General features: G+C 39.1%; 1 protein-coding gene across 1 annotated transcript in view; it reads left to right on the top strand.

Moving 5' to 3' along the window:
• The window catches only part of LOC146597843 (cell cycle control protein 50C-like), a 32181-nt gene that overhangs the window by 5595 nt on the left and 8528 nt on the right, over positions 1-18058 (top strand). Inside the window, exons 5-9 of the mRNA XM_085301471.1 lie at positions 640-777; positions 1806-2015; positions 3076-3803; positions 16715-17022; positions 17884-17944. Coding sequence (XP_085157597.1) covers positions 640-777; positions 1806-2015; positions 3076-3263 — 536 coding nt within the window. The 3' untranslated portion in view covers positions 3264-3803; positions 16715-17022; positions 17884-17944. The remainder of the gene's footprint in view (positions 1-639; positions 778-1805; positions 2016-3075; positions 3804-16714; positions 17023-17883; positions 17945-18058) is intronic.

Raw genomic sequence — 18058 nt, 5'->3', positions numbered from 1 at the left:
TTCCTTTGTGTTTAATTAATCTGAGAAAGTAAGAAAATATAGGAAAAACAAATACCTTTGCCCAGTGGAACAGGATGATGGGGTCAGCACAGTTTTAACTAAGTGGTTTTAATTAAAAGAACATTTGTGGCCAAGCGGGTAGACAAGACCTCATCAGCATAAAACTAAAGCAAAATTTTTTTCCTAAGGTTGTAAATTCCCTTAATTGTGCTTTCATCTCTCTACTGCCTCAAAACACTTGTTGCATAGCAAAACAGCCAGYTCAGGACAACTGTCAAACAAGAGCTAGGAAAAGCTAAGTAGCAGAGTAACTCTGGTAACTATCATTCTCCCTTTAGCGTCAAAAGTAAATTGCAAAGAAGTTAGTCACAGAGGAGTTGAGGGACAAAAGATGCAGTACATATTTCTACACAAGGATTCAATAGAATTTATTGGTAAGAATATGTTCGGTCTTTAAAAATGTAAAAGTTCTAAGGCTCAGGAAGGTTAATTCTTCTTCCTGTGGAGTATACAAGATATCTTTTCTGTTCACCTGAAAGATGCTTCAGCGTGTCAGTTTTCATTAGTCATGTTTGCCATTAGAATGATTGTAAACATCTGTCTTTTACTCATATGTATTGCCTCTGATATTCCCTGCAGATACTATTACTCTTTTTTACAATTTTAACTCATCTGTTACTCAAGTCCCACTGCTGAAGACTGGAAACAGTTGGTGGACAGATAAAAACGTGAAATTTCGCAATCCAAAGTCACCCAGTCTTTCTTCTGCATTTGCAGGTAAGTATGGTTCTACTGGCATTCCTTATTTCTCTATGGCTTCTCCTCCCCAACCCCAATGTATGGAGGTCTCCCATGTGGAGATGGAAACCACTCCTGGGAGAAACACTTGCTAGAAGAAGCTGCCTTTGAGGGTGTCTGACAGTATAAGCCAGATTCAGCAAAAGTATCTTTCCACTGACCATAGAAACTGAGAGTGGTTTCAAAAGGCTGGAGTTAGCCTTTGTCGATACCCTGCTGTATGATTTCTTATGACAGTATAATCTGTCCAGAGAAGGTAAGGATGTAATCCGTCTTTAGTTTTTCTGTTGAAAACAACTATGAAGGAGAATTGGATATCAATTCTTTCCTTCTTGCTTTTGCAGGTTCTTAGGCAGTTGTGAGACAAGCAAGACTGACATCTTCAGTAGTTCTTTCAAACAGTCATTTGCTAGGGCTATTTTTGTGTTGGGGTTAATCTGTATTGAAGTAGAGCTAAAAACTCTATTCTGGATTAGGGCATTGCTATGCTAGATGCCATATGAAAGAAACTTCTTCCTGCCTCAGATTGTTAATTATCTAAGTAGCTCATAAAGCATGTTCTAAATATTATAGGATGTGCTTTTTGACTGCAAAAAGGTAACATGCAGTATTTATTTAATGATCTTTGGGTGCCTTTTTGGTTGTACAGGAGTGATTGATGTATAGAAACTGAAGCKAAACTCCTCCCTATAGAGAGTATGTTCCTTGCTGAAGAGCTAGAACGAACAGTACTTTTATTTGTGCAAGTCGCTCTTTTTTCTGGACTAGAAGTTTCTAATGTGTACTGACCCATCAGGTATTGCTAAACTAAGTTCATTTGTGTTGGAAGCAAATGGAGATCTTTAGCCATGTATTGTTCTGTAGCATATGTGATTTTTCAATAGTGGACAGCATCTTGTGTCAACTTTCATATTCTGCATTGGATATCAGTAGGCACCAAGGAATTAAGAATCAATAACTCTTTTTACTGACAGTATGTCTTTCCTGCTTGTTTTCTTCCTTACCAGGGACAGCAAGACCTCCTTATTGGCAGAAACCAGTATATTTGTTAGACGAGGAAGATGAAAGGAACAACGGTTACGTGAACGATGATTTCATTATCTGGATGCGAGTGTCAGCCTTTCCTACATTCAGAAATCTTTACCGTCGTATCAGCCGCACAAAGCAGTTTGCTGATGGCCTCCCAGCCGGGAATTATACTTTTCATATTTCCTATAGTATCCTTTCATATTGTCCAAGATGCTCCTTAACTATTAGATGGTTACACATTAGGTGGAAGTGGGTTTGTATAATAAAATGGCAAAAAATCCCACAGCAAGCAAAATATCCCAGACTAAATCACCATGAAAAAGACTAGTTTTGACAGTAAGACAATACAAGTGGATTCCCTTTAGCCTGTGCAGATGTTAAGACATGTTGCTCAAATGGCAGCACATGGCTTCTGAGGTTCTTACCTTTGGCCAGAAGCAGAACATGGCAGTACCAGTTTTTACAAAAAAGGTGGGAAATTGAAGAGATGGTTGAAGATGTTGTTTTAGCCAAAATGTTTAATACTGGCTAATCACAAATGTCGACACCCATACTGTGGAGCAAGAGGGGCAGAGGAGTGTCTGCCACTGAGCTGTGTGGGATGTCTGTGTCAGCAGAGCCCTCTGGCGGACTTGAGCCATGTGCTGACGGGAATTTTTCTCTTGCTGAAACTGCACTCTCATGCTGAACAGCGTGAGCATCGCTGACTAAAGTAGTTGTTTGGTCAACAAGAGTTATGCCAAGATGACTATAAATTTATGCCTGCTCTTGGCCAATATAGCTATGGTGTCAATATGTTGCAGCATAGCCATATTCTGAAAGTTTCCACATGGAGAGGTAAAAACATTCTGGATAGACGGGATATGAGAGAAAGATGAGCATTTTTTATAAAGTTCTCAAAAGGCTTATTTTCCAATGAGTTTTGTTTACTGCTTGAAAATATTACGAAACATATCAAATTAGTGCAGTAGCAGTTGCATATTATATGAATCTGAAAGAACCCCAGTATTTCCAGAATCACAATGAGGCTGTATGTAAAATATCTGCATTTCTTTCCACCAGCTGCTGCAGGACTTTTTTGACTAAGAATGGTAAAGCGGTCACAGATCAGTTAAAGGAATTTTGCAGCAAATGCAGATCTCTTGCTCCTTTATGCCTTGGAAAGGATTTTGAGCACTTACCACTGCATCTTTTCTTGCTGCAAATAATATATACTTTGTTAGTGAAACTTTAACATCCTTCTATCAGATTTCCCTGTTAGCAAATTTAAGGGGAAGAAGTATGTGATTCTTTCAACTGTGGTATGGAGTGGAGGAAGTAACCCATTCTTGGGAATTGCCTACACGGTTTGTGGCACAGCAGCAACCCTGATGGGTTTTGTTATAACTGCCATCCACTTAAAGCTCAGAAAAAAGAAAACATACTTCCAGAAATAAGATCATCCCTGGCTTTCTGAACAAAAGCAAAGGTGTGCTGTGAACAAAGAAGAGTCAGCACAGACTTCGTTTCCTTCCCTTGGTCTGGATCTGCTTCACTAATGGATGTCATGAACATAAGTGAATTAAGGGGCGTGCTCATGTGCCACCTCAAGTGAACAGTTGTCTAGAGCTATGTTCTTATTAACTTATGTGTGCTCCTAAATGTATGTTTCCCARGAAACTTTTAATCAGATGAGCTTGAAACAACAGATAGCTTAGTGATTTGGAATTGCCAGGGTGAAGAAATTATATGGTACTAAAGTTTGGACATAAGCCAAGATCCTTATTCATTTCCTACTTTGCCCTTAATTCAATGTTTCTGTTGACTTAAATAGGATTTTTGGACTGGTAAAAAGTGAAGTCTTGATCCAAAAGAAAGACTTGAGCAGGTAGAATTTACTGCTGATGTCTGTTCATGTGCATGGGCTGAATGGCTTGGAGCAGGTTTTATATAAAGATCTGCTATCTTGACAAAACGACTTTCTTATTCGCATGTTGGTAAGGCATATTCATCATACTTTGATATTTGATTTATAATTTAATACAGGACTTTTTTAGGCATTGGAGTGTGTTTAAACTCTCTATGTTGATTTTATGTAGGTTCTGAGACTTACTTGCTGAGTTTGAGAGCACCAGAACACTGACTTACACTAAAATTACATTTTAATAAAAAGCTTAAATTTTAGGTCACTAACTACTTCRATGGTATACATTTTAGCAGAACTATCTAGTTTATGTAACTATAAGGTCACAGTCCCTCTCCTTTCAACCCCACCTATCTACACAAAAGTTCACATGAACTCTTAAGTGACATAAAGCATCTGCTCTCCTTTCAAGCCTCACTTGACTCATTGTCAATAGAAAATATAAAGCATCAGAAAATCCATCAAATCCATTTTTAAAAAAATAATACTGTAGCTGGTGAATAGACTGTTATCACTTTCATGTTTATTATACTGTTAAATCCAAAATTTTAAACATTTAGAAGCTATTTCCAATCTCTCACGAAATACAGGAATAGTGCTGAAGGATCTAGATCAAATATACCATGGTACATGTGATTTTTAATATAATTTTTCTAAATTGCAAAAGTACAAATGAAATGTTTCATTTCTTTGATTAGTATTTTCCATGCCTTAAAACATACCAAAATACTAAAACAAGAAAGAAACCACTGATGTTAATTAAGTTGCCTAATACCCTCTAAAATAAGCATCAGCCCCTTAGAGCAAGGGAAAGGAATGAAGCCTAGGGAGATTGAGTGACACTGTCAGGACCATCCAAATCTGCTTTTAAAAGTTTCTCAGTCACTTAGGAGTTTATCACCTTTGGCAAATCGCTTCTGTTGAATTTGCTTGCAGGAATATAAGATACTATTTCCTTTAAGGTCTGCTTCAGAACTGTGTCACAAACTGCAAAAGGAGTGCCATCAAGAGCAGAAAGGGTGCCACTCAAGTTCATAGCCTGGCTGTTAGTACAAACTCACGTTGTCAGTTGTTTTATGCTGATCTGCTGGGCTAAGGCATATGTCACATTCTGCTTTTCCTGGTTGGGGCCAGTCATCTCCATCAGAAAGCTGGAGAATTGGGGTTCCAGTATTTCCAATCATTGCATCTAAATTTTTCAGAGGCTACRTGAGAACCCTGCCCCTCAGTGGATTTGGCAAGACAGAGCAGGAAGCAGCACATTTAGTGATGCTTAAGCTGATTAGTCTAAATCACTTCTGACAATGAGGCATGCTCCTAAAACTTTTAAGTGCTTTGGAAAATTTAATCCCATGCAGACCTCTGGAGAGCCTTGCCAAACCTTGCTGCCAAAGCTGAACTCAGGATTTCTGGCTCCAGAAAGAGAACAGGATGACTTTTTTTTCTTTTTTTCTTTTTTTTTTAATCCTCTGAGAAACTGACTTTCAGGAACTTATATATCATCTGGGTGTTTAAGTCACAGTACGTTTGTCATTGGTTTAATTTCTTCATGAAGTATCTGCTAAAAAAGTTAGGTAAAAGGAGGCTAACTAATGAGGTATGTATTTCAGTGAGTCAGTGTCTAACAGAAAATATATTTAGAAAACACACTCAGCCTTGCAAGCAACTCTTAAAATATATCCGTTATCTCCCAGAGGTTTGTGCAAGAACCCTGACTTTTCTCTTGAAGTTTTCAAACCTACAAGGGGGAAAATATATCTTAGAACAAATCTTCCCCTGGTTATTATTCCAGAAGTTGTCTGAGCCTTGGCTTATAAAACTAAAAGCCCATTTTCATCTTACTTCAGCTTTAATCACATCTTCCATCCTGCTTGTACCCTCTGAATAGTCTCTGTGGAAGCTGCTACTGGAACTTGGGAGGTTACTGTTGTTAACTCTGAACAGCTCAGCTGCAGCTTTCTCATCGTTTTGGATTATGCTGCCTAATCTGCAACAATAGGGACACCAGTTTTGATAAAATATTTGCAGTAGATGTATTTGGAAAGAACATGTCTTGTTCAAAAGCATGGAAAATAAGGTTTTAACAACTTTTTTTSCACTGCCTTTTGTCTCAGTGCTGCAGCTAGCCTGTTGGTGTGCTCCTTATYCAACAACTCGAAAGAAGGTACCCTCTTTAGGATAATTTTATAAATGTATTTCTCAGCACTCACATTGGAGGATACTCCAATTATCCCCTTGCATTATAAGGGATATATATATATATATATATATGTATGTATCAGCAAGAAGCATGATTCCAGCCAAAAATATGGTATGCTTTTGAATCAACCTACTCTGGCTATCAGGAGATCATTAAGTCAAATCTGATCAGGGAAAACATACAGATTTGGAGAGCAGAGTGTGCAGGAACCAGAGATGTTGCTCTCTTTCTGAGATAAAAATTACTGCTAAAATGCCTGGAGCATCATGACCATGCTGTGCCTTTGATAGAGATCTGCTTTTACCTTGCACATTTGCTTTTAAGAATTAGGACTGTGTGTCTTGATTAAAGGGAAAAAACAGTACCTTGGTAAAATTTTTCAAAATTGAATTTCAATCAGTTTACCTATAAAGCATATTTCTAGCAATAGTAAGTGGATTTTTTTTATGAAATAACAACTTATATAGGCTTGTTGATTCAGTACAAAGATGTCCTGGTTTAACACTGCTGAATGAAAATAAGAGCAGTACCTGGTAAGTAAAAGTCAATGGCATCATTGTGAGTGCTCCATCACTAAGCCATAAAAGACTTACTGCCATTATTTATAATATTTTGGCATATTGGTATTATTAAATAATTTGTATTTGAATGCTTTTTCCCACAGATGCTATCATTCCAGAAAATAATACTCAAAAAAATTATTTTGCTTGCAAATGAAAATGCTGCCTTTGCAACTGCTATTTAAAACCTTATCTTGCATCACTGCCATGTGTTCAGCCCCTTGTGAGTTGATGGAACTATGCCTATTTCTTACACATTCAAACCAAGAAAGATGCACTCTGGAAGTGGGCTTTAAGTTTGACAGACCCAATTTAATATCATAGAAATAGTATGGAATGTGCTTTTTCTTTTCCCTAGCTTTTTCTAAAGCAGATTAATAAAGGAGGGCATTAGTCATTGTAGAATTTTTTTTKGGGGGGGAGGGGTGTATTAAATAATTCAAAGACTGAACAAAGGACTCGCATCAGTAGGTATAATCTAAATTCATATGAGGTAAATTTATACTAAAACAGGTGAGCTATAAATGGAATATAAGTTTCTGTGCTTTTTTAATTGATATGTTTTAATGTGTGTATTTGTAATTTTGAGGATGACAGTTACATATGGGAGCAGTTCATCTTCTGAAATTCTGTAGTTCAGTTTTAACAGTGGCAAAAATATCTAGAGGTGAAAAGATCCTACTGTTATAAAAACATTATACTCAGTTTAAATCTTCTTTCCAAATTACAGGGCAGCATAAAAGTGAAMTGTATTTTAATGTCAAAAACTGTTGTACTACTTCTGGTTCTTAGCTTCCTTTAGGATTGAATTTCATTAATGGGATATATATGTCTCTATATATAGATGCATAAAACTGAAGCAGGAATTACAGGGTATTTCAATACCATTCAGTTACAATATTTTGCCAAAACATTTTCAGGCTTTTCAGTTTCATGCAGATACTTAAAATTATCTGCTTCGGTTAGTTTTTCTGTTCTAAACATAGACATTTGCTTAAGTCATTTGATCCAAAAATAAAAGGATGAGTGATTAGAATGAAACAGATTAGAATGATCATAGACCTATAGGATCTGGAAAAAATGATTACATGCTGCATCTATTTTATATAAACAGCTGTGTTGCAGGATTTTATTAGTAATAGTATGTGGATACAGTGCCGCACATTTTAATGCACTGAAGCATTACAATGTAAAGTTCATTTCCTTCCTCTGAGAAACCAGACCAATACCAGTGGAAAGTTGAGGATAGCAGGTCAGGAAAGGGAGAGCTTTGATAATGCAAAGAGAGATTGCACATCAATTTGGCTTTAAGTTTAGATCTAAAGTAGGGTAATGCAGTTCTGTGTCAAGTGATAAGAAGGTATCATCTTCCTTAGTTGGGGGCAGTATGGTGAGAATCACAGAACTGACTCAAGAAAAAAAGTGAGGAGGAAAAACGGTGCAAGAGGCAAAATACTTTATCTGGCCTTGGATCTGGAGGCAAGGAAATTTGGCTGAGATGCAATATGATGACACTGTATCCTGAAATGTGATCTAGAAAGCCTATGTGACTTCGAGGAGCAGCCAATTTTTTTTTTTTTTAATCTATATTGTCAATGGAAAGTGGAGGCTCCCTGAATTAGAGACGGTAGCTTTTGAATGGAGGTGTTTTATCTCAATTCTCTTTAAATGCTTTTTTTCCCCCTACAATTCCAAGAACAACTTTGGTGTGAGATGGGCGTGCTGTGGGCAGCTGCCTTTGCTTTGGTGGCTTGTTGTCTGCAAAGGAGGGATTGTTGAGCAGTTTTGTTTGTTCCGTGGCCTGCTTTCTCCCCAGGCTGTGGGAATCCAGGCAGAGGAGGAGTGGGATTTGCTTGGCTTTTCTTTACATTCATAGGTACGTGAGGAAAGTTTTCTCCCCTTCTCCCATACAGCCATCTAGGAGGGCAAAAGGACAACTGTGCTGACTCTGGTCAGATGGAGGTTAGAGGCAGTATTTAAATGATATCAAATGGTAATTGCCTTGTGGATTGCACACCAGGTGGGAATCACCAGAAAGCTAAAGATGTCAAATACCCTTTTCTTTTTTTGGCTTCTATTAGACATAGTTGATGGAGTCTCTACAACCTCTAGTGATCTATCATGACAAGATCTACAGGAGGGGATTCCAGGTAGCTCTTTCTCCACTGCTGCTAGGTGAAAGAAGCTATACAAATGTGTTACGCTTATATAATACAGCCTACTTCCCCCTTTTTTTGACAGTACATGTGTATGTATTTCTGTGAAAAGTGAATGCTGCTGCATGGAGAGCAGAGGCTGTACAGACAAAAGGAGCATGGTGGAGGAGACCTAGATGGCTAGATGGGGCTAGAATACAGGTATTTTAGTCCTATTGGACAAGGAAGAGCTAAGATGCAACAAACTTTTGGAAAAACAAAAAGTTACAAGAAGCTATGAGATGGCTAAGCCATGGAAAAAATGTTCAAACAGTGGTGAAAGGTGGATTGTGAAACTGGTGGTTCTTGGAGAGTTGCCACTGAGCCCAAGAAGCTGGGAAAGTTGCTGGTGGCAAATAAATTTGTGAACAAAGTACAAGCATTCATGCTGGATCAAGCCACCATGTCTTGTATGTGAAACTCTCACTTTTCAGTGAGCTTTATCTTTTCAGAGTGTTAAAAGTGTTGCTCTTTATGCCTCTTCAGTCCCTCCAAATGCTAAAACTGCAGTGAGCAGGTGTTCCTAATCTATACTGCTCCGAAGGTTTTCTGCAAGAAATAGCAGGAGCTGTGCTCAGGCACTTTGAACTCCTGGCCCTGGGAGAGATGGGGAAGGCCTGGTGTGTTGGTTTTTGGAACTCTTGCCTCAGGCTTTGGATATACAGGGAGTTTATCAGTAACATTTAACTTCTTTCCTCAAAAGGGAGGAAAGCTCATAGGCAGTCTGGTAGGTAACCAAGGTATCTGGGGGAGTCATGGAGTCTGGGCATGGTAGGTAGTTGGGCTTCTAAATGAAACTTCAGCAGCCACGAAGTTAGCATGAATGTCTGTCTCCTTCAGCAGCTGCAAGGTCTGGAGGAAGTATGTTTCATTTTAGAAACAGCTTGCTCAGTGTTTCAGAGGTTATCTCTTTCCTTTCAGAATTGGTAGCTCATGAGAAATAAGAGATTCATAAGAAATAATTGAGATGGTTAGATCCTGATTAAAATTCTATTTAAAGAAGTCAAAATTACCCATACCCTGGAAAGCCTGTATTACGGCTAGCTCTTATCAAAATGTTTGTCTAGCTTCTGGATAGTATGTACTATATTGACAAACATACATTGTGACAAACATACAGCACGTACCTGATCAAGATGAAAGATGGCTATCATGTGTTATACTCCTGCTCAGTTGTAGCCATTGTATCTTTGCAGAAAAGTGCCTAAAGTGATGCCTTTTATAGCTAAAATTATCCCCTTCAAATTGGAATAATTTAAAAGAAATGTGAAAAATGAAGTTTTCCACTGTCAGACCCAGCTGTCCGAAGTTATTTGCCTTTTTCACCTAATGACTCCTGTGTGTAAGGAGAAACTGTTCCATTAACAGCTCTGTTAACCCATTGTGTTATTGGTGGATTCAAGGTTTAAGATTAAATTAAAAGTTCTTGAAGTTTCTCAAATAATTTACATGAATCCCTGGGCTTTCTACAGACTATATTACTAGTGATGATGTACCTTACCACTGTAAGGGGAAATGTGCATCAACAAGAACACAGTGGTGAAAATGGAGTATCTAACTCTGTTCATAGCCCCAGTTGTTATAATGAGTTCCGATTTGGGGAACGTGTACTGAACTGCTGTCCCTGCTTGTAAGGTAAAATGTGGCAGTTATTTGACAGTGCAGAGAGAGACTTCTCAACTGCTCAGGGTAATAATAACATCAGCAGTTAATAACAACCATCCCCTCAGTGAGTGTGCCAAGAAATCTGTCATGGCTGCAGAAGACACCAGCACTGTGTCCCCTAACGCTCAGTTGAAGCAGTGATTTAACATTTGACTCCAAGGAAGTGCACTAGCAATGCTTCATCTTGGTTGAGCAGCAGAATGTATTTCCAAGTAGTGTAATTTGGTTACAGTTCCTGGTTGGGCAGGCTTTTGTCAGCCTGCCTTTTTGCAAAGGATTAACGTGGGTCATCCAAAATGAGTTTGAGATCTGTCCCAGGTGTTACACTGAAACCAGTGTATGCTGTCAGAATGTCCTTATCCCTTGATGTGCAACTGATCTCTATATGGTCTGAGTTGCATGAAGAATTAAATTATGCAAATGTAGAAAAGCTGAAGGAGTGTAAAGAGCACCAAGGTAGTGGCACATCAATTAGCAGTATGCAGTTTGTCTATTTTGGAGGCTAAAGAAATGACATACAGTCATAAAAAGAACAACCTGTGGAGAAATCAAGTGGTGGCATGAATGTGTTTATTAACTTACTACTTTTTGCTGATCTTAGTTCAGATCCTCGGAATTCTGTTTACAAACAGTATTTAGATCATAAACATCTTTTGAAGTACTATTAGTCTGGTCAAAGAGGGGCTTTGCTTCAAGTTTTGCTATGGTTCTACGCTACGTGTTATTTTGGAGCACTGTTACTTTAAATTAAGATCACTTAAAGTAAAAATAATAAAAGGATAATCAGTGAGTAATTGGCTAAACATTACAAGAATTAGAAGGCCTATCTAGCAGATAGGTTTCTGCATCTAAGGTGTTGCATAACATTATCTTTTGATGAATAAGAAGCCAGTGCTGGAGATCACAGAATCAGAGAATGGTTGAGGTTGAAAGGGACCTCTGGAGATCATTTTGTCCAACCCCCCTGCTCAAGCATAGTTATCTAGAGCATGTTGCCCAGGACCATGTTCAGATGGCTTTTGAATATCTCTAAGGGAGAAGACTCCACAATCTCTCTGGGCAACCTGTTCCAGTGCTCAGTCACCTTCACAGTAAAGAAGTAAAGATCTCCCATCAGAATCCAAGACTGACAAAAATCTGCAGTGTTTGCAAGTAATTTTGTTGTCAGACATTTCTATTTTGACTGAGCAAAACAAAGCTCAGGTTTTTGTTTGCTGAGTCCTGTAAAGAAAGGGGAGGGGGGGAGAATCTTATGACTTTACAGTCATATTTCCATGTTTTAGGCTCACTGTTGCCAAGTCTCMTGTAAGATCCAAAGCGATGATCACAGAAAATCTTTGGACAAGTTTTCTTCACACACTGTCGTTTCTGGCTTTGCAGTTAATCATAAAAAAAGCCATTGATCCTGTACCAAGTTGATGAGCTAAGAAGTAAAGCTAAAGATAAGATTTTATCTCTGCCTATTTTTGTTACTGATAAACTACATATAATGATTGCTTAACAGATGTGTAAGCTGTAATTGTGCCAAAGACCTTTAAGCTGTTATTGAGGGAGCAGCTTGGGGAATTTGTTCAGATTTCTAAGTTCATAACTTCACCTCAGGCAACCAGTAGAAAGCCAGATCTTAACTAAAGAGGTCAAGGGTTGCTTTTCAAAGTGAGGTAGGAAAATTAGAAGAGAGAGCACAAGTCTATTGAGCATTTTCATCATTTTTGGCTTTTTCAGGGTTTTGATTGAAATGGAGTGTCTTACACAGCATAAGTAAGGAAGGTCAATTTTTAGGTTTAGGATTTGCCCAAAAATGTAGCTGTTTTGTCAGGAATTCTCATATCAACCTAGTAGATGATACTGATTGTAGCACAGAAAGAAATGAAATACAAATATGTTAAGTGTTCTCAGCTGTTCGGCAAGATCAATTATTTCTGGTAATGATTTTGATTCAACAATGCTGAGTTCTGGGGGAAACAATTTCCTTCCTACAAAGCAGATATAATTTAAAGTTTCAGGAGGGTACCAGAGTTCATTGAGTTGCCCTTGTTTTGGATCGTAAGCTTGATTTCTTTTGTAAAAAGGGAACGGTGGCTCTTAAACAACCAGGCTACAAAGATGCAGCCTGAGGCAGGTATTTGTAACTGTCTTCACTCTATTTTCTTCACTTTTGTTTCAGGTCGAATGTTTGCCTGATGTTTGTGCTACTAATCCCACAGTACCAGGAAAACCAAGTAATTTTTTGATCTGATAAGCTTATGAATGCTTGTTCCCTTTGGCTGTGCATCTCGTGCTTGGATTATCCCATGTCTAGGAGATTTAAGTGCTGGTCAGAGCCTTTTTCCTCAGCTGGAACATTCACAATGGCTGCAGGCATCTTGTCAATCCTTGTGCAGATTCATAATGTTTTAACTGAGCTGTTTCTGAAGTCTTCCCTTCAGTGGGAGACAGAGGCAGGAGGCCAGGGGGGAAGGGCGTTTGTCCTGGATACTCTCCTAATCTCATACAATTCATAATAACCATAATATCCTTGACATGTTGGCAAGTTTTCCTCAGCCAAACTTTACTTGAAAGTTATTTGGGAGGGTGGAGGATACAGGTAGGCAGAGTATGATTTCCTTACAGGTCAAGGAAGTCTTTTGTATTTAAGTCTCTAGCATAGTGTTTACTCTTTAGACTGTACTGCGCTGAGAGTAGAAACTCTTGCTCTTGTATAGGAAAAAGTGGTTGGCTGATTCTGACCTTGCTCAAAACCCAGAAACATACGGTAGATGCTTGTGTTATTTTCTGTATGGGGCTGACATATAATGTAGGGAAGAAACTCAGATTTTGTTAGGCCCYACAAGCCGAGTTTTGTCAAAGGAAAGACTTAAGAAATTCAGGAGTAGTCAGCAAGCAGTGTTCTTCCCCCTGCAATGTGATTTGACCGTTAACACATGCTGGGAACAGGGTGCTCTGCAGGTGCATTCAAAGATAAATTTACAACTGATCTATTTCCATCCCACATGTGTTTCTGGCAAGAAGATCCCTTGCCAGCCTCCTGCATGCGTCTTTGAAGAAAGATAACCTATGTTTTTGTGTTGCTATTCAGTGTAATCTGAATAATTATATCGTAGTTGATGCATCATTTGAGAGTTGTCTGCATGTTCTAATAGTCTTGTTAGGTCAGTTATGGGAGATGTTTCAGTTTCTTAAGATCAGTAGAAAAAAATGGGTAAGCACACAATAAAAATAGCTCATACATTGTCGCCTGTGGAAGAAGGTTCAGTTACATGAAGTTCCTTGTGTAGTGGGTTAACCTGTGTGGCTGTGTGATTGATTGATTTTTTTTTTTTTTTTTTTTTTTGATACTGTGCCCTCTGCATGCAGTTGCCAAACGCTGCAAATAGCAATGTGACAGAGGGTTTTGATCAGAAGGAGGTATTACTGTCTGCTAGTGTTTGCCAACACTTCCTCCTAGTAACACTCTTTATCTTCTGATAACCTTATATTGAAGTGGCATCAGGCTTTTAGCTTCACAGTCTATAATCATCTGATAGTGAAGTCAGATCAGCTGGAATAAAAGCATGTAGTATTGTGCAAAAAGCAGTTGCGTCAGTAGCTGGGAGCCCTTGACTTCAGCGCGGCTTGTGCGTGCTTGGCTTCCTTCCGTATTGGCTATCGTGTCCTTATTTTTGGTAAGCTGCAAACAGCGGCTAGTTAAGCCGTGCGGCGCTAGCGCTGCACTCGCTGAAAACAAGCGCGGTGGCCGCTCCCCCTGACACCCAACGTAGCCGTTAACGGCTTCCCCCTGCAGGCTTCGGGCGAGCTCCGCCTGTCGCGAAGGCCGCGGGGGCGGGCACGCGTGCTGATCGGCYGGCGCCTGAGCCAATCAGGGGGCGGCGGGCTGTCGCCCGGTGCTTGCTGCAGCCAATGGGGCTCCGAGTATTTGCGAGGTGGTAAAAGCATTGCTCGCAACAACGACGTTGGAGCAACACCCGCGGAGGGTGTGGGCGCGCGTGCGGGGTGTGGCTCGCGCTGCCACCGCGGGGCGGCAACGACCAACTGACGCAGGGGCCCGCCGCGCGTGAGCACGGCGGGGGCAAAGGGCTGCCCTGCCCGCCCGCCCGCGGGGGCGTCGCTGTCGCCAGGTCAGGGGGAGCCCCGGGGTTGTGGCGGGTCGCGCCCGGCGTTTGCTCCAGCGGGATTCGAGGGGCTTCGGTGAGGCCCKCAGACTTGCCTGAGGAGGGCGCCGTCTGGTCGTGCTTAGTCCCTTTCGGGGAGAGGAAAAGCCTTTTGGAGCTGGAGCACTTGGTGGTCTTTTTGGCTTTCTTAGCGTTGTGGTGCTTCTAATGTCAGCAGTAAGTTCGGAGAGAGTAAAAACTGGGCAAATACAGCCAGGGTATGGTGCAGCAACTCACCCAGGCTATCCCAAGCAGCACATGGTGTCTAATCTCATACTCTCTAGGTTGAGGTTTACATGACTACGTGGTTTACATCTGTTTYTCAGCTACTCCACAATCCTTGATATGAAAGAGGCAGGCTTGGACGTAACTTACCTCTGCTATAATAGAGCCAGGTAATTTGTGCTAGTGTTGTGGGTATCTGCAGCTGAGTGAGCTGTGTTCCCTTTTTGGTAAAAGTACAAAGAAATGGTTTTATTTAGTAAGCCTAATAAATGGATTTTTCTCTCAGCAGTCAGTTCACACATGCTCTCTCTGATCGCTAAAGGTGTTCATGCCTGAGAGAAGATGCTGGATTGATCATGGAATTTGTTTCTACTTTCTCTGGTAGAAAAYACAGGATGTCTGTAGGTCACTTTTCAAAGACTCTTTGAATGTAGTGCTTAGCTAAAAGTTATCTAAAGAAAAGGGATAATTCAGTATAAAATGCTTATTTTATATAAATAATAGTGTGCTGAGCTAGACAGCACTTCACTTGATACAAAAGCAAAAATGTTTTTCCGTTTTGTTTAGAGCTAAGGTAGCCCATAATCAGAATTCAAACAACTTTAAATGTGTCTGAGTAGTGCTTTTTTTGAGAGTATTCACCACCACATGTTTTGATTATAGAACCAGGTCTTACTTTGCTAATCAGCCTCAAAATAGCTGGTAGTAGAATCTGCCCACTTTGCTTYCACGGGGTTATCAATGCAATGAAGCAGTAAACTTTACTTTGCGGTAAAACTGATTTACAAGTGTAGAAAACAAAGTTAAGAACTGAGTAAGAAAGTGGCATTTGCATGTAATTGGTTTTAGGGTAAAAATGTGGTTTCAGATGATCTTTTCCTGCAAGTTATGGGAAAATAAAGTGTTTGCTTTTAYTTTGAAAACTTCCTACTTACTATGCTAGAATATTATAAACAAGGATTGTAAGTACATTTTTGTTGCATGTGTTCATAGATAAATAATTGATTCAAGAAAATTAACTTGTTATTTTTTTTCCTCTTACACTTTTGTTGGAATCTGTGAGAAGCTTCATGGTTGGAAAACATGCACACTCTCTCATGCAAGAATTTGTAGAAATAGTGAGAAAGTAATCTATGGTGTATGAGAGGCAGTACAAGAATGCTGAAAAGTTGCTTTTTTTCCTTAAACTGAAATCCAGTAATTAATTATTAGTGCAGCAGCTTTTACTATTTATTGGTGGTGACTTTTTAATACTGCTGAGGCTCTTTGTAGAAGGAAAGGAAACCTGCTTTTTTTATTATTATTCCCAGAATCTCATGTGTGTATATGGCTGTGCATGTGCAGGTGTTGTGGATGCCAGCAAGCTGCTGGGAGGCAACCAGAGAGTGAGATGTGTATGTCCCTCAAGCTGTGTGCTAGGTGTACTTGGAAAGGCTGCAGCAGATGTCTTGACAGCTCCAAGGTGCAGGAATGGAGTCACTATTACCTGCTGAACTACCAGTTAGCCATAGTGGTAGAAAGTTATGCTGCTGGGCATCATGTTTTTCAGGTGTACAAGAAAACAAAAGTCTGATAGCTTTCATTTACAAGAGCTTTAGCTTTAATCTCCATACCTAATCCTACTTTTGATAACTTCTCCTAATAATACAGCTCTTAACCATACAAGTGGTGGATAAAATGACAATTTAATTAAAGGATTTTTGTAGTAACAGGTCTGCCTTTTTCTTTTGCTTACTGAAGAGAAGAAAATCTTACCTACTAACAAAGGTACATCAGTAATAACGTATCTTGGAATCTACCTTTGAGAGGTTACAAAATAAGTGTACAGAGTAGCTCCAGTCCGACCTATTTAATACAACTTCTGATGTAAAATTTTTTATCATGCTTGCATTTGTTTTTCTTAAAAAAAGTTTTACAGGCTTATCAGTTGTTTGATACATAAAACATGATTTTATTTAACTAATAATATTTTTTTGGCTTTGTTTCAGAAAGAATCATGTAATAGTGTAGTCCAACTTAGAAGAGGAACCTTCCTAAGCAGAAAAATGGATTCTGGCACTCAGACTGGAGCTCTTGGAGAGCTATATCTTGTGAAGCCACAGCATGACCAGGAGCAAGGCCAGTGATCTGCAGATACTTACAAGCAAGCATACAACTTCATAATATTACATAAATAGATGCCTGAAAAACAGGGAATAGTCTAGAAAACTTACTTACACAATTAGTGAATTCTCATTCAAGGAAAAAAAATCTGTACTATACATTCACTGCCCTTTCTTCATCTGCTTAAGTAGAGGTATTTTTGTGTTCCATTAGTGTGAAACCTGACCTGTAGACTTCTGCTTGTCATTTAGATTGCAGCCTGGCTGTTTCAGACACTGTCCTGCTGAAAGCCACAAAAAAAAAAAAAATGTTGTGGAAGAGCTGAAAGAATCACAACATTATTTTATTTTATGTTGAGTGTGTTTTTAGCTAGACAGTGTTAGACATTATTTTTAATGATTATACTACAATTTCATGTTAGTTTTTTTTTTTTTAATGTAGTCACTCTGGATGCATTCAGCATGCAGACAGAAGTATGCTTAAATGTTGTTCTAGGCTTTCTCCATTTAAATCTGATTGACTGTAGGTAGGATTCTTTCATCCAGTTTCATGTGCAGCAGTGTTATGCACATGTTGGGAAAGGGCTGTGCAAGGCCAGCTGTTAGTGTAAACTTCTGGATCTCCTGAAAACTGACCTGAAGTTTTATGTGCCTTTTTCAGATCAGMATTTGGTTGCTGATCATGTGGTTTCATAATCAACTGTTGTGCTTCTCTCAAACAAGTTATTTGACTGCATTATAAATAATTGTGTTAAGTCTTTCTTACCTAAGGAAAATTTTGAGCAGACAACTTACTTACTTACTTACTTACTTACAAAGCTGATTTTTCTTTCGACTATCATGTACAGTAAAAATTCCTCAATGACAGTGCCCTCACAGATTGGCATCACCCCTTTTCAGTACGCACATTTCTTAGAAGTTTTAATGGTATGTGAAATACGTGTCTAGTATATGAAATACGTGTCTAGTATATGAAATACGTGTCTAGTATATGAAATACGTGTCTAGTATATGAAATACGTGTCTAGTAGAGTGACAAGAGTTGTTCCTCCCAGCTTACAAAGTGAATCCTATAAACTCCCAGTACAGGACATGAAAAGTATACTGCAAGCATAGGTAAGTAAGTTCTGTTTTCATCAGTATAAATCAAASCAGTGCAAGTATGAATACTCATTGTTATGGATGAAGGAGAAATTATTTCATTTACATGGAAGGCTTTACTACTTTGAA

The sequence above is a fragment of the Rhea americana genome, unplaced genomic scaffold (genome assembly GCF_003343005.1).
Source record: "Rhea americana isolate MKP2758 unplaced genomic scaffold, rheAme1 scaffold_177, whole genome shotgun sequence".
In the NCBI taxonomy this organism is placed as follows: domain Eukaryota; kingdom Metazoa; phylum Chordata; class Aves; order Rheiformes; family Rheidae; genus Rhea; species Rhea americana.
Note: the sequence above shows the minus strand (reverse complement) of the source record. Positions and strands in the feature narration are given on the sequence as shown.